Below are 15,254 nucleotides of genomic sequence, written 5' to 3'. Positions count from 1 at the left end.
GATTTACGTTAACTGAATATTTCTTTCTAAATGTTATGTTTTCATGTGTCTGAATCAGCAGTGTGGTTACAAGTTATTGAATAAAGTTACTTAGACAAATTGAACCTATTGATCTGAGAATGATATCACAGAATGAAACCACTTTTTCTCTAATTACTGGAGATTTTATTGATTTGCAAAATTTTTGTTCAGAATTTTACTGAATTCTACTGGTAATAAGAAATGTTGTAATACAATTTTAAAGCAGGAAGTCTGCTGAAAATAGTTATTATTTATTCATTAGTCAAACTAAAATAACATTTTTTTTTGCTAATTAATATGTTATATATTGGGCAGAATGTTGAGAACAATGGTTAGCTCTGCTGCCTCAGAGACCCAGGGACCCAAGTTCAATTCCGGCCTTGTATGACTGTCTGCATGGAGTTCGCATGTTCTCCCCATGTCTGTGTGGGTTTCCTCTGGGTGTTACTGTTTCTTCCCATAGTCCAAAAGACATGCTGGTTAGCTGCATTGGCCGTGCTAAATTCTCCCCCTCAGTGTACCCAAATTTGCACCAGAGTGTGGCAACCAGGCGATTTTCACAGTAACTTCATTGCAGAGTTAATGTAAACCTACATGTGACACTAATAAATTATAAGATATGGCTGGAATTCTCCCCAAAAAATTCTAAGTGTTGAATTTGCATGAAACCTGGAGTAAATCCCATTGGTTTTTTTCAGCGGGGAGTTTCAAATTGGATCCCCCACATTCTGGGCACTGCTGAATGCACTAGCATAAATCATGCTAAGAATCAGCTTGATCGCAGGCCAGCATGGCAACCCTGCATCACTAGCTGTACAACCACTCCACATCCCAATTGCTGTGCCCACGAACACGTCCGGACCAGCTTTGCCACCCCTTGCCACCCCACCGGCAGTCCTGATTGCTGAGGCCCCTCCCTCTGTCACTGATCCCTCTGCAAAATGGCAGCAGGACCACCAACATCCCCCCCCCCACCCCGCCCAACCCTACCAATCGCCCCGTCTCCTTGGCACCTTGCCCCTTGGGCAGGGGGCCAGGCTGGCACTGCCAGGCTGACAATGCCCAGAGGACACCCTGCTTACCCTGGCCATGGCCCCCCTCCACTCCAGTGGGGTTGGGCAGCCAGATTCCTACAAGTGGGGAACAATTATTAACTATTGTATGCTTTTGGAGTGAGCCATTCCTGGCGGAGCGGGGGGTGGGGAGCCAGAGACGGCCTAGCAGGACCGGAGATTTCACTCCCGGGCTTGCTAATTCAACATGAATTATATTAAAATTAGAATTAACGTAATTTATTAAGCGGAGCTGATGATGCCCTCTGCTGGAGGCTGTGGTTAAATGGGTCCTGCTTGCATGTCCTAGCTGGTAGAATTGATGGGCTGAATGGCTTCCTTCTCTACTATAGGGATTCAATGATTCTATAGTACTGTTACAGTTCAGATTTTGTTTCAACAAAATAGCAGAACAATTTTGGAATACCGTGTTAAATATTTATACACTGGTGTCCCGTGGTGTAATTTCAAGTTCCTTGTTTTTCTTGCACCCCAAACTCTTGGCTCAGGTCCCTGTATGTTAATCAATCACTTGAGTAAACCAGCCATATGTTATCCGTCACTTGGATTAGAACATCCACAAGCACTAGAATCATAGAATCCCTACAGCACAGGAGGAGACCATTCGCCCATCGAGGCTGCAACAACAACAGTCCCACCCAGGCCCTATCCTCGTAACCCCACTTATTTTCTCTGTTAATCTCCCTGACACTAAGGGGCAATTTAGCTTGGCCAATCCACCTAACCAGCAAATCTTTGGACTGTGGGAAGAAACCCATGTAGACGCAGGAAGAATGTGCAAACTCCACACAGTCACCCGAGTCTGGAATTGAACCCAGGTCCATGGTGCTGTGAGGCAGCAGTGCTAACCATTGTGCCACCGTGTCGCCCTGAGTCGAAACGCATGCCTGAAAATGTTTTGTAATTTATCTTTTTCAAAAGAATGACATTTCTTGTGACTTTGGATGTAATTTTAACATAGCCGCCTGGCAAGAAACTAATGTCAAAGATTAGCTGCCCGTTCACTCCCCATCACAAAGAACAAAGAAAGAACAAAGAACAAAATCAGCCTGGGAAACAGGCCCTTCGGCCCAACGAGCCCGCGCCGCCATCTCAACACCACCAGTCCCCCTCTCCACCCACAACCCCTGTCTAATGTTTTATGGCCATCCAGATTGAGGGAAACTGATTTAGGGACAATTTATTCTTGCCAATCAGCCTAACAGCACATCTTTGGGGTGTGGGAGGAAACCGGAGCACCCGGAGAAAACCCACGCAAGCACAGGGAGAATGCGTAAACTCCCACAGACACCGGCCCAAATCCATGTGTCTGCACAGCAATCAGCGATAGTCACTGAGCTGTCATCTTGCCCAGTATCTTGTCCAGTTTAGGCACACACTAACAACATTTTGACTTAGATTGACTGCAATGGAAACTTCACTCAGGCAGCTTACAAAGCAGGTCACTGATCTGGTCCAGCCAGTTTTTCCATTGACAAGATCTCTTGAATTCCACTAAATCGGCAATTTTGGAGCTCAAGTATTCCACCTCTGTAATAAAATCAAAATACTGCGGGTGCTGCAATCTGAAGCCAATCCATCATGCAAACCAACCTCCCATCCATTGACTGTCAACACTTCCCGCTGCCTCAGCAAAGCAGACAGCATAATTAAGGACTCCACACACCCGAGACATTCTCTCTTCCCACCTTCTTCCTTCGGGAAAAAGATACAAAGGTTTGAGGTCACGTTAAAACCGACTCAAGAACAGCTTCTTCCCTGCTGGCATCAGACTTTTGAATGGACTACCTTGCATTAAGCCGATCTTTCTCGGCACCCTTGCTTCAACAGTAACACCACATTCTACACTCTATCCTTTCCTTCTCTATGAACAGTATGCTTTGTCTGTATAGCGTGCAAGAAACAATACTTATCGCCGTGTACTAATACATATGACAATAATAAATCAAATCAAACAGAAGAACTCTGTAGGTCTGGCTGACTGTTCAGATAGATTTGAAACATTGGGTGGGATTTTCCAACTGCGTCCGAGGTACAAGGGGCCATTGTCTGGTCCACACCCCCTCCCCTGCCCGCCCGCTACACTGTTTCCCATGGCAGATGGGATGGAAAATATTCCCCCCCCCCCCCCCCCCACTTCTCACTCCCTTGCCCCCGCCCATTAGCTCTGGCCAAAATATTCCCATCTCTCCAACCACAGGAATCATAGCGGGCAAGACACAAAATCCACCAGACCATTTAAAGGTCTGCTGAGCTTGGGCAAGAATTTCCAATCTTGAGGCAAGTGCATGGCCGGAGAATCCCGCCTTCTGTTTCTCCTTCCATAGATGTTCCAGAACTGCTGAGCTTGACCAGCATTTTCCATCTTTATCAAGTCATTTTGACCAATCGAAGGATGGCAGTTCATAGAATCATAGAATCCCTACAGTGCAGAAAGAGGCCATTTAACTCATTGAGTCTGCACCGACCACAATCCCACCCAGGCCCTATCCCTGTAACCCCACATATTTACCCCGCTAATCCCTCTAATCTATGCATCCCAGGCCAACTAAGGGGCAATTTAGCACAGCCAATGCATCCAACCCGCACATCTTTGGACTGTGGAAGGCAGCCAGAGGAATCCTGCGCAGACACAGGGAGAATGTAGAATCTCCACACAGACAGTGATCCAAGCCAGGAATTGAACCCATGTCTCTGGAGCTGTGAGGCCGCAGTGCTAACCACTGTGCCATTTTTATGTCAATTTGACAACAGTTACCACTATTAGATTTTACTTCCAGCATTTTTGGTAAAACTGAATTCAAACTTTCCAGCTACCACAGTGGGATTTGAGTTATTGGAGCTGGATTTTCTTGTTTCTGTCGCAATCCAATGTTGGGCTTAATTCCGGACTGGAAACCCGGAATTAGCCATCGCTCATAATGTTCCCCGGGGATTGCCAATGAAGAATCCATCTCTTGGAGCCTTGTCTAATTCAGGATGCTGGGCGGACTAGGGAAGCAGGAGGCCCAGTCAGAGGTTCCTCAGAGATGTCCAGCTGGCAGTCCAGTTAGGAGATAGGGTCACAGCCAGTCTTCACACAGCAATGATCCAGCAATGAGATGTTGTGGCCAGGCGACCTGTTCTGGTTGCACGAAGGATAAATGTGAGATAGAAGATTAAAGAACTCCCTTCCTCCTCCTTAAATAGAGGTTCTTTTTTAATGTCAAACTGAAAAGGAAACGCAAGAGCTCAGTTTAATTTCTAATACTACAGGACTCCATCATGGGCTCAAATGTGAACTGGCTACTCAGATGTGAGGATGTGCTGAGATCTTGTCAAATAGCCTATGAAGCAAATCCTAAAATATTTATTAAATTTTATTTTCCTGACCGTCGCAAAAACCCAGCTTGCAGGTGCAGCAGGTGGTCAGGAAGGCGAATGGGATGCTGGCCTTCATAGCGAGGGGGATTGAATATAAAAGTAGGGAGGTCTTGCTGCAGCTGTATAGGGCATTGGTGAGGCCGCAGCTGGAGTACTGTGTGCAGTTTTGGGCGCCGCACCTGCGCAAGGATATTTTGGCCCTGGAGGGAGTGCAGAGGAGGTTTACTAGGCTGATACCGGAGTTGAGGGGATTGAGCTATGAGGAGAGGCTGAATAAACTAGGCTTGTACTCGTTAGAGTTTAGAAGAATGAGGGGAGATCTCATTGAGACGTATAAGATGATGAATGGGATGGATAGGATAGAGGTGGAGAGACTCTTCCCGCTCAAAAAAGACAGTAGGACTAGGGGGCACAGCCTCAAGATAAAGGGGAGGCGGTTTAGAACGGAGTTGAGGAGGAACTTCTTCACTCAAAGGGTGGTGAATCTCTGGAATTCTCTGCCCGTTGAAGTGGTGGAGGCTGCCTCGCTAAATATTTTTAAGAAGCGGGTTGATGGGTTCTTGATAAGAGAGGGGATTAAGGGTTATGGGGAGAGGGCGGGAAAGTGGAACTGAGCCACAACAGATCAGCCATGATCTTATTGAATGGCGGGGCAGGCTCGAAGGGCTAGATGGCCTACTCCTGCTCCTATTTCTTATGTTCTTATGTTCTTATTCTAAAAAATGGCAATTTTCTTCTATACTACCTGGGTGTCAGGGTGGCATGGTAGTTAGCACTGCTGCCTCACAGTGCCAGGGACCCGGGATTAATTCTGGTCTTGGGTGACCATCTGTGTGGAGTTTGCATGTCCTCCTTGTGTCTGCGTGGGTTTCCTCCCACACTCCAAAGACGTGTGGGTCAGGGGGATTGGCCAAGTTAAATGCCCCCTTAGTGTCCAAATATGTACAGGTTATGAGGATCAGCCCTGGGAAATGTGTGGGGATGTGGGAATAGGGCCTGGGTAAGATGCTCTGTCAGAGAGTCGATGCAGACTCAATGGGCTGAATGGCCTCATCATAAATATTGTAACTGATATTAATCCTAACATCCAAAGGTAAATGAGTGACGAGAAAGTTTGATTCTCTGTCGTTGGCTCCATTGTCATGGTGACCAACTTGCCACCTTCCGCCCTGCCTAAGTTTGAACACGTCTGAAGTGCTGTTCTTAACTTGCATTCAGTCCAGCTCATCCTTCAGTCCCTGTATTTACAAACTTACATTTGCTTCACCTCTGTTAGCTATGCACCTAGCAACTTATGGTAACTTAAGAGCCACGAGGTAAGCATGGTAACTGTGGGAGCACTTTATTGTGGTGTGCACTATTTAAGTGTTTAAGTTTATTTATTAGTGTCACAAGTAAGCTTACATTAACACTGCAAAAAAGTTATTGTGAAAATCCCCTAGTCGCCACACTCTGGCGCCTGTTCAGGTACCCTGAGGCAGAATTTAGCACGGCCAATTCATCTAACTGGCAGGTCTTTTGAATTGAGAGAGGAAATGGAAGCATCTGCAGGAAACCCACACAGACACGGGGAGAATGTGCAGACTCCACACAGTCACACAAGCCTCAGAGACAGATTTAGGACTGCACAGCAGGGTCATAAACTGGGAGGAGCTGATCCCCTAGGGGCCATCTGATCCACACTTTTAAAGGAGCAGTGTTCACCCCAAACCCCAACATACATTATATACATTTTAAAATTGTCATCCTTAAATCTCTACATACCCTTGTCCCCTTCAGCTCCTTGGGCACAAGCTGTGAATTCCCTCCTGAAACCCCTCTGCTCTTTTTAGGAAGTTCCTTAAATTGACCTCTTGGACCAAGCTTTTGGTCATCTGTCCTCATATCTCATTGCGCCTTAGATTGTTTTGCTGTGTTAAAGGTGCTATATAAATGTAAGTCTTTGGCATTTGTCACTGATTAGGTGCAGTGAATATTTTTGTGGCGAGTAATACATACCTTGAAGAGGTGCTGTTCAAACCACTTTAATAGAATCACAGAATCCCACAGTGCAGAAGAAGGCCATTCGGCCCATCGAGTCTGCACGGACCACAATCTCAACCTTAACCCCTTGCATTTAGCCTAACTAGTCCGCCTGACATTAAGGGCCAATTTAGAATGACCAATCCACCTAACCTGCACGTTTTTGGAGTGTAGGAGGAAACCAGAGCACCCACGCAGACACGAGGAGAATGTGCAAACTCCACACAGACAATGACCCAAGCTGGGAATCGAACACTGGTCTGTGGTGCTGTGAGGCAGCAGTGCTATCCACTGTGCCTCTGTGTGGAAAACAAAAGCTCAAGGTTGCAATAATTTATACACTGGGAATTGACCAGTCAACTCTTTTGAAGCTATCATGAATAAAGTCTCTTATAAGCTCAAGTTAGACCGCATATACTGGTCTCAGAACAGCATGTTGTGTAGCATGGTGTTCAGCCAGCAAGCCTGAGTTGCACTCTTCAGCACACATTACATTAAACTCGTTGAGTATGGTGCTTGAGTACATGTGCAGAGGTCTGTTTCCCCAGACAGCTCATTTTTAATGTTATACGAGCACAGGCAGGAACACAGTTTCTGCCATAACATTAAAGAATCAAAGTAAGTTGATAAATTTCCCAGGAGGTTTAACGGCTTTTAAAATATGGCTTTCCAAATGGCCAGTACTGTGCAGCAGCTGAGCCAAGGAGATGAGGTGTGAATATCCACAGGGGAAGTTATCTGAAACTTTTGATCAATGTGCTTGGAAGTAAGACTGCCAACTTGACTCCTGAATCAGATTGCCACTCTTTTCTTTTTGTCTGTTTGCAACCATTGTTACTTCACATCGATACCAAATTGTTAATATAATTGAGTCAGGGTTCAGGGGGTGAATTTAGTTGGGGGACAGGAGCCGGGCCTATTTTCGGGTCAAAGCTCTGCCTCCAAAGGGAACTTGTCCTGGTTTTCACAGGGGAAAATCCTTACCTTTTTTTATTCGTGGGACATGGGCATTGCCGGCTAGCCAGCATTTAGTGCCCATTCCTAATTGCCAGAGGGCAGTTGAGAGTCAACCAAATTGCTGTGGCTCTGGATTCATATGTAGGCCAGACCAGGATGACAGATTTCCTCCCCTAAAGTATACCAGTAACCTTCATAGTAATCTCATTGCACTGTTAATGTAAACTTACTTGCGACTAAGAACATAAGAAATAGGAGCAGGAGTAGGCCATCTAGCCCTTCGAGCCTACCCCGCCATTCAATAAGATCATGGCTGATCTGAAGTGGATCAGTTCCACTTTCCCGCTTTCTCCCCATAACTCTTAATTCCCTTGTCTATCAAAAACCTATCTACCTGTGACTTAAATATATTTAGCAAGGTAGCCTCCACCACTTCAGTGGGCAGAGAATTCCAGAGATTCACCACCTTTTGAGTGAAGAAGTTCCTCCTCAACTCTGATCTAAACTGCCCCCCCACCCCTTATCTTGAGGCTGTGCCCTCTAGTCCTGCTATCCTTTCTAAGCGGGAAGAATCTCTCTACCTCTACCCTGTCCATCTCTTTCATTATCTTATATGTCTCTATAAGATCCCCCCCTCACCCTTCTAAACTCCAATGAGTGCAGACTCTAATAAATAAACTTTAAACAATGGTTTTGAGGTCAGCAATAGATTCTTTATTCCAGATATTTTTTATTGAATTCAAATTCTACTAACTGCCATAGTGGGATTTGAACTTGGATCCCCAGAAAATTAACGGAGTTTCTCGATTAATAATCCAGTGATAATAATTAAAAATCCAGTGAAAATACCACTAGGCCTTCGCCTCTCCATAATTTGATATGGAGACAGGATTCCTGGCCACCTGGAGCCAGTGGGGACAGAAATGGTGTTCAGTCAGGTTGGAATTCTCCCAGCAGCCATCATCAAGGTTTTTTGTTTCCCAGAAGGAATGATTTGCTAATTGTATGGCCAAGCAACCAGGGGGAAGTGAGGTATAACATGAGAGCTGGAGACCTATCACCTGGGACAGGGCAGTCTTATTTATTTATTTATAAGTTTATTTATTTATTAGTCAAAAGTAGGCATGCAATGAAGTTACTGTGAAAATCCTGTAGTCGCCACATTCCAGCGGCTGTTTGGGTACACTGAGGGAGAACTTAGTATGGCCAATGCACCTAACCAGCACATCTTTTGGACAGTGGGAGGAAACCAGAACACCTGGAAGAAACACATGCAGACATGGGGAGAATGTGCAGACTCCACACACAGTGACCCAAGCCATGAATCAAACTCGGGTCCCTGGCACTTGGGGCAGCAGTGCTAACCACTGTGCCACCGTCCCTTCCTTTATTGATACTGACCTGGAGCTAATGCTGGAGGTTGTGAGGGGGTGGAGAAGGTCCACTTCCCAGAGGATGGTAGGAAGATGCCACCTCCTCGGGACAGCCCTCTATTCGACATCATCGCCTCTCTCGCGATAAGGTCCCTCCTTTCAGGACTTTGCCTCCTTCAATGTTCACAGGTCTCTGGAGCTCCATGTTATTGAGAAGGCAGCAGACCACCACAACCGAGACCCTTGCATGAGGTTATTGCAGGGTGCCACCGGATTGTTCCAGAATTGGATCTTCAGAATCCAGGTGGCCTGCACAGTGTCTGTCCTGCTGATCGGCTGGCTCTGGTTTCATCTCCTTCTGTCTCTACTTGGGACTACTGTAGAGGAGTCTGCAACCATCTCTTCATATGATTTCTCTTATCCCCTAGGATCCATCCACACACTATGGAGACTTGGCATGTAGATCTGACGTAGGCTGGTGGGGGATGAAGAACATGATGTGGAGATGACGGCATTGGACTGGGGTCAGCACAGTAAGAAGTCTCACAATACCAGGTTAAAGTCCAACAGGTTTATTTGATAGTAGCATTTACTATCAGATAAACCTGTTGGACTTTAACCTGGTGTTGTGAGACTTCTTATGGAGGATGAAGGAGTCATGGCAGCTGCCAAGAAGGCAAGCACAAATGTTGGAAGCTGTTGTGGTCTCAGACAGGTTGGGCATTGAGGGCACCACAGTAGGACAATGATTAACACTGCTGCCTCTCAGTACCCGGGACCCAGGTTCGATTCACGGCTTGGGTCACTGTCTGTGTGGAGTTTGCATGTTCTCCTCATGTCTGTGTGGGCTTGCACCCACAGCCCAAAGATGTGCGGGTTAGGTGGGTTGGCCATGCTAAATTGCCTCTTAGTGTCAGGGGGATTAGCAGGGTAAATGTGTGGGGTTGCAAGGATGGAGCCTGGGTGGGATTATGGTCAGTGCAGATTTGATGGGTTGAATGCTCAATGTAGGGTTTCTATGATTCCATGAAGTGCAAGTCTTTTTCCTGTTATTGAATCAGGCGGGTTAGTTTCTAGGTACCTTGATGGCTATGTGTGTTCCATTGATAGTCCCATGTGCCTTAGGAATTCCAGCAAAAACCCGCTGCCCTCTTTCTCAAGGAGGTAATTTCTGTCATGAAATGAATGTTCCGTCCAGCTCTGGCAAAGAGGGCATCAATGACCAGCAAGGTTACAGTGGTGTGCAGTTGTTATTGAAATGCCGCAACATTCACAGTAGATTCCTAGAAGTGAAGAAGTTCAGAACAGCAGTGATATTGATAGGCAAAGTGACCAGTGGTGCAAAGAGCGAGATATTGGATGATGAGGGCACTGACATCAGTGTCCATCTGCCTGGAGTGTCGCAGTCTCCTGTGGCAGTGGTTCATGGTCATCTCCAGGTAGCTTTGTCTTTGGTGGTTAATGGGTATGGCCTCTATTGCTTTCTTGCCCTTCCTTCCTCCCCAGTGCCCTCTGAATGTGAGTGGCATGGTGGGACATTGGTTAGCACTACTGCCTCACACTGCCAGTGACCCGGGTTCAATCCTGGCCTTGGGTGACAGTCTGTCTAGAGTTTGCACGCTCTCCCCATGTCTGCCTGGGTTCCCCCCAGATGCTTCAGTTTCCTCCCACATCCAAAGACGTGTGGGTTAGATGGACTGGCCATGCTAGATTGCCCCTTAGTATCCCAAGATGCGAAGGTTAGATGGAATAACCATAGGTTATGGGGTTAGGGTGGGGGAAAGGGCCTGGCTAAGATAGTCTGTCAGAGAGAATTGATGCAGTCTCAATGGGTCTTTTATACAGTAGAGATTCTGTGAATGCTGGGGTTCTGCCATTCTTGTAAAGGACATTAACCATCATAGCCACAGGTGGAGGGATTTAAATTCTCCACCTAGAAATATTTGTTCTGTAGCTACTATATTTTTCTAGTCATCCCCTGTTATACAGATGAATTATATGTCCATTAATAAAAATTGATTTTTACTGTGAAATAACTTCCAATACTTTATCTTTTTGGGCAACTTCATCATTGACTTCTTGTTGTCAGACACTAGGTTCATTTTGTAGAGTTATGAACAGCCATGCACGATCATCTGTAGATACCAATTATCTCAAAGCATTTAAACAGAAGTCATAAATTTTATTTTTTTTTAAATCTCTCACAAAAGTGATTCCAGTACCCGAGAATTCCAAATAAACCTTTGGAGACAATTGACGTCGCGATTGCTTGAAATGTCTTTCTGTTTCTAATGTTATTTTTAAAATGTATTTGTAAAACTACTCCTACTATTTAAGGAGACAGCAGGAGTTTACTTTCTGAATGAATGGAGTTAATTTGTACATGAACTTTGCAGCCTTTAAAATGGAAAACCCTGCTAACATAAACATTTGGTTTTTAATAGAATATACTCACGCTTAATCCACGTGTGAAGACTTGTGCATCTCTGCGATCGACAGCAGCAACAAAGGCCAATAAGATTCATTGGAAGCGAAATGCTAATAAAAATTGCTCAGTAAGTACATCTCAGATGCAAATATTATATTTCTGTCAGTTATACTGCTGAGATATTAAATTACAGTGAATAGGCTTGTGATTTTCTTTTGTTTAAGGTAAGTGTGTGTGTGTCTTAGAATCACAGAACCCCAACAGTGCAGAAAGAGGCCATTCAGCCCATCAGGTCTGCACCAACCACAGTCCCACGCAGGCCCTATTCCCATAACCCCACATATTTACCTTGCTGATCACCTGACACGGGAGTCATTTTGCATGGTCGATCAACCTAACCCACACATCTTTGGATTGTGAGAGGAAACCGGACCACCCAGAGGAAACCCACGCAGATACGGGGAGAATGTGCAAACTCCATACAGTCAGTAATCCGAGGCCAGTATTGAATTCGGATCTCTGATGCTGTGAGGCAGCAGTGCTAATCACTGTGCTGCCCCATGTGTGTGTATACAGTAAAGTCACCATAATTCCAATGACCATAAGTTGTGTCTGATGGCCATTTAACCTCAGGGTCACCACAACAAGGTGAGGGGCAAGGTTGAGAACACAAGGCCTTCATGAATAACCTCAGCTGGAATTGAACCTATGCTGTTAGGTTAGGGTCAATTAGCTCAGTTGGCTGGCTGGCTGGCTGGTTTGTAATGCAGAATGATGTCAGCAGTGCAGGTTCAATTCCCATACAGGCTCACGTTATCCATGGAGGCTCTGCCTTCTCAATCTCACACCTCGCCTGAGGTGTGGTGACCCTCAGGTTAAATCACAACCAGTTAGCTCTCCCCTCTCAAAGGGGAGAGCAGCTTATGATCATGTGGGACTATGGTAACTTTAACTTTACTTTATTTAATACATAGGTATTGTAACACAGTAATGGGCAGAGTAGGTGGCACGGTGGCACAGTGGTTAGCACTGCTGCTTCACAGTGCCAGGGACCTAGGTTCGATTTCCATCTTGGGTCACTGTTTGTGTGGAGCCTGCAAGCTCTCCCTGTGTCTGCGTGGGTTTCCTCCAGGGGCTCCAGTTTCCTCCTATTGTCCAAAAGACGTGCTGGGTTAGATGCATTGGCCATGCTAAATACTCCCTCAGTGTACCTGAACAGACGCCGGAATGTGGTGACTAGGGGACTTTCATGGTAACTTCATTGAAGTGTTAATGTAGGCCTACTTATGATACTGATAAGCTTAAACTTAAGTAAACCTTACCAGAAAAGTCTTAATAACTGCCCAAATAGGTTCTCTGTCATTGAGATGAACTTTTACAAGTTTGGAGTCTTATTCCTTCAGATTCTAATTATTGGTGGTAATTTTATGCAACTTTTTTTTCTATGCCTTTTATTTTTTAAACTCCATCTTTCCCACTATTTATTTCACTTTCTGTGCATGATTTCACATTGGCTTAAATATTCCAACTTATACTTTGTGGATCAGACTCCAAATGCCTCAGTAATAATTCTTCAGTGTGATTGGTTAAGTTCATATATCCTAGCTCTCTCAGTGAGCACAGCTCTCAGACCCCCTGTCGTGGGCACTGCATCAGAATGATTTCTAATTGCCACAACTTCCAGTGCAAATATCTGCAGGAGATCTGTGGTCAAATGTGACCACGTAATCATCATTGACGATAAGATCTGGCCAACAATGGTCTTCCCACATTTCCTACTTCTTTTTTCCTCCCTCCTCACTCTAATTGTGCATTATAATTCATTTGTCTGCCAAGCTTTGAAGTTGAAAAATATATTCATTGAGGTAGTAATTCAGAATGCAATTAAATCTGAAATATTATAAAATCCCTATAGTGCAGAAAGAGGCCATTCAGCCCATCGGGTCTGCACCAACAACAACCCCACTCCGACCCTTTTCCCGGAAACCCCACGTATTTACCCTGCTAATCCCCCTGATAGTAAGAGGCAATTTAATATGGCCAGTCAGGATGTTGCCTGGTCTTGACGGTGTTGACTATGAGGAGAGGTTGAACAAACTAGGATTGTTTTCACTGGAAGGATGGAGGTTCAGGAGAGACCTGTTAAAGGTCTACAAAATTATGAGGCGTAGACAAGGTAGATACTTTTTCCCAGGGTGGAAGTGTCAATTACAAGGGAGCGCAGGTTCAAGGTGAGGGGGGGAAGTTTAAGGGAGATGCGCAGGGGAAGTTTTTCAAGCAGAGAGTGATGGGTGCCTGGAACGCGCTGCCAGAAGAGGTGGTGGAAGCATGTGTATTTGCAGTATTTAAGAAACATCTGGATGGGTACATGAATAGGAAGTAAATAAAGGGACATGGACCAAGTAAGGGCAGAAGGTGTTTTATAGGTTAGTTAGGGTATCATGTTCGGCACAGGCTTGGAGGGCTCATGGGTCTGTTCCTGTGCTGTACTGTGTTCTTTGTTCTTGTTCAATCAACCCAATCCCCTTAACTGTAGTAGATTTAAATTCCTCCTTGTGAGATGTTTACTGGACTTATTTAGATGTTGACGTTAAATCCCAGTCTTTGCTATTCTAACTCAGTTGTGAGCTCGTTTTGTTTTAAATGGGTTTGTGGCTACATTAAACTAGCGCAGACAGGACCTGATCGCACATCAGCATGCACAGAAGAAATCAAACTGTGAACTGTCTGCAAGTCCAGCGTCCGATGTTGTTACTCCTGTGGTTGAACTTTAAAGTGATTGGTACCAGAAAAATCATTGACACTCGGAATCAAGTAAACCAGCGGAAAGCTCAAGTTATATTTAGCCACTCCAAATTGCCAATCTGAATTTCAAGGACATCATCAGAAAAGTCTCAAGTAAATGAGGGACTATCATGCAGAGTTGAACTAGATTCAGATGTACACAACTCTGTTAGTTGATGTAGGAAATTGAAATGTCAGACTGATACGGTGGGGAATACGACTCTAAACAGGATTATTCACCCAGCTTTCTTTCCTATTACTTGACTTCCCTCAACCAGCTGGATGGAAAGCGCACCTAAAAACATGTTATATTAAAAAAGCACCACTGCAGGGTCTATTATACTCACATATTGACAAGCACTTAGCCAGATTCAAGTGTGTACATGCTTGTAATTTTTGAAATCACCCAGAGGACAGAAGGGTTCAAACTTGAGAAAATGTGAACATTGAAAAACTCGAGCTAATCCTAGTGCCCGTCATGATTTAGTTTCAGAATTAAATCAGCCACATCAGCTTCCAAGCTGTGCCGAGCATGTAGCGTCAGTGCAAGGTACTGCTGTTTTGTCCTTGCCCCTGCACCCAGCATCTTCACCCAGGGCTGCTGTATTAGTTTCCCACTAACTCCGTTAAGACAACACCACTGCAACATGTACAAGCAAATGACTGTGGATGATGGAAATCTGAAATTAAAAACAGAAAATCCTGAAGCGAGACAAAGATAGAAGGAAATTTAGGTTGATGGCTGTTCTTTGGAAATGAACAGGGTAGAGATGTAACAGGCTTTAGACCATAATGCTGTAAGATACAGGAGCAGAATTAGACCATTCAGCCCACCATTCGATCATAGAAGCTATCTTTCTCAACCCCATTCTCCCACCTTTTCCCCATATCCTTTGTTTTCCTTACCAGTTAAGAACCTATCTATCTGCCTTAAATATACTCAGTGTCCTGGCCTCCACAGCCTTCTGTGACAATGAATTCCACAGATTCACTCCCCTCTGGCTGTAGAAATTCCTCCTCCTCTCAGTTCTAAAGGGTCATCCCTTTACTCTGAGGCTGTGCCCTCAGATCCTGGTCTCTCCTACTAATGGAAACATCTTCTCCATGTCCATTCTATCCAGGCCACTCAGTATTCTGTGGGTTTCAATGAGTATCCCCTCATCCTTCTAAACTGCATTGATGGAGTACAGACCCAGAGTCTTCAAACGCTCCTCATAAGCCAAGACTTTCATT

General features: G+C 45.1%; 1 protein-coding gene across 1 annotated transcript in view; it reads left to right on the top strand.

Annotated features, from left to right (window-relative positions):
* Positions 1 to 15,254, top strand: part of LOC145347633 (dihydropyrimidine dehydrogenase [NADP(+)]-like) — a 710,299-nt gene that overhangs the window by 114,351 nt on the left and 580,694 nt on the right. The window contains exon 2 of the mRNA XM_080195279.1: positions 11,254 to 11,364. Within this exon, the coding sequence (XP_080051405.1) occupies positions 11,254 to 11,364 (111 nt within the window). The remainder of the gene's footprint in view (positions 1 to 11,253; positions 11,365 to 15,254) is intronic.

The sequence above is a fragment of the Carcharhinus amblyrhynchos genome, chromosome 9, assembly GCF_965287045.1.
Source record: "Carcharhinus amblyrhynchos chromosome 9, sCarAmb.v2.hapA, whole genome shotgun sequence".
Taxonomy (NCBI): domain Eukaryota; kingdom Metazoa; phylum Chordata; class Chondrichthyes; order Carcharhiniformes; family Carcharhinidae; genus Carcharhinus; species Carcharhinus amblyrhynchos.
The sequence above is the reverse complement of the archived record's forward strand: the minus strand, read 5'-3'. Positions and strand labels throughout refer to the sequence as shown.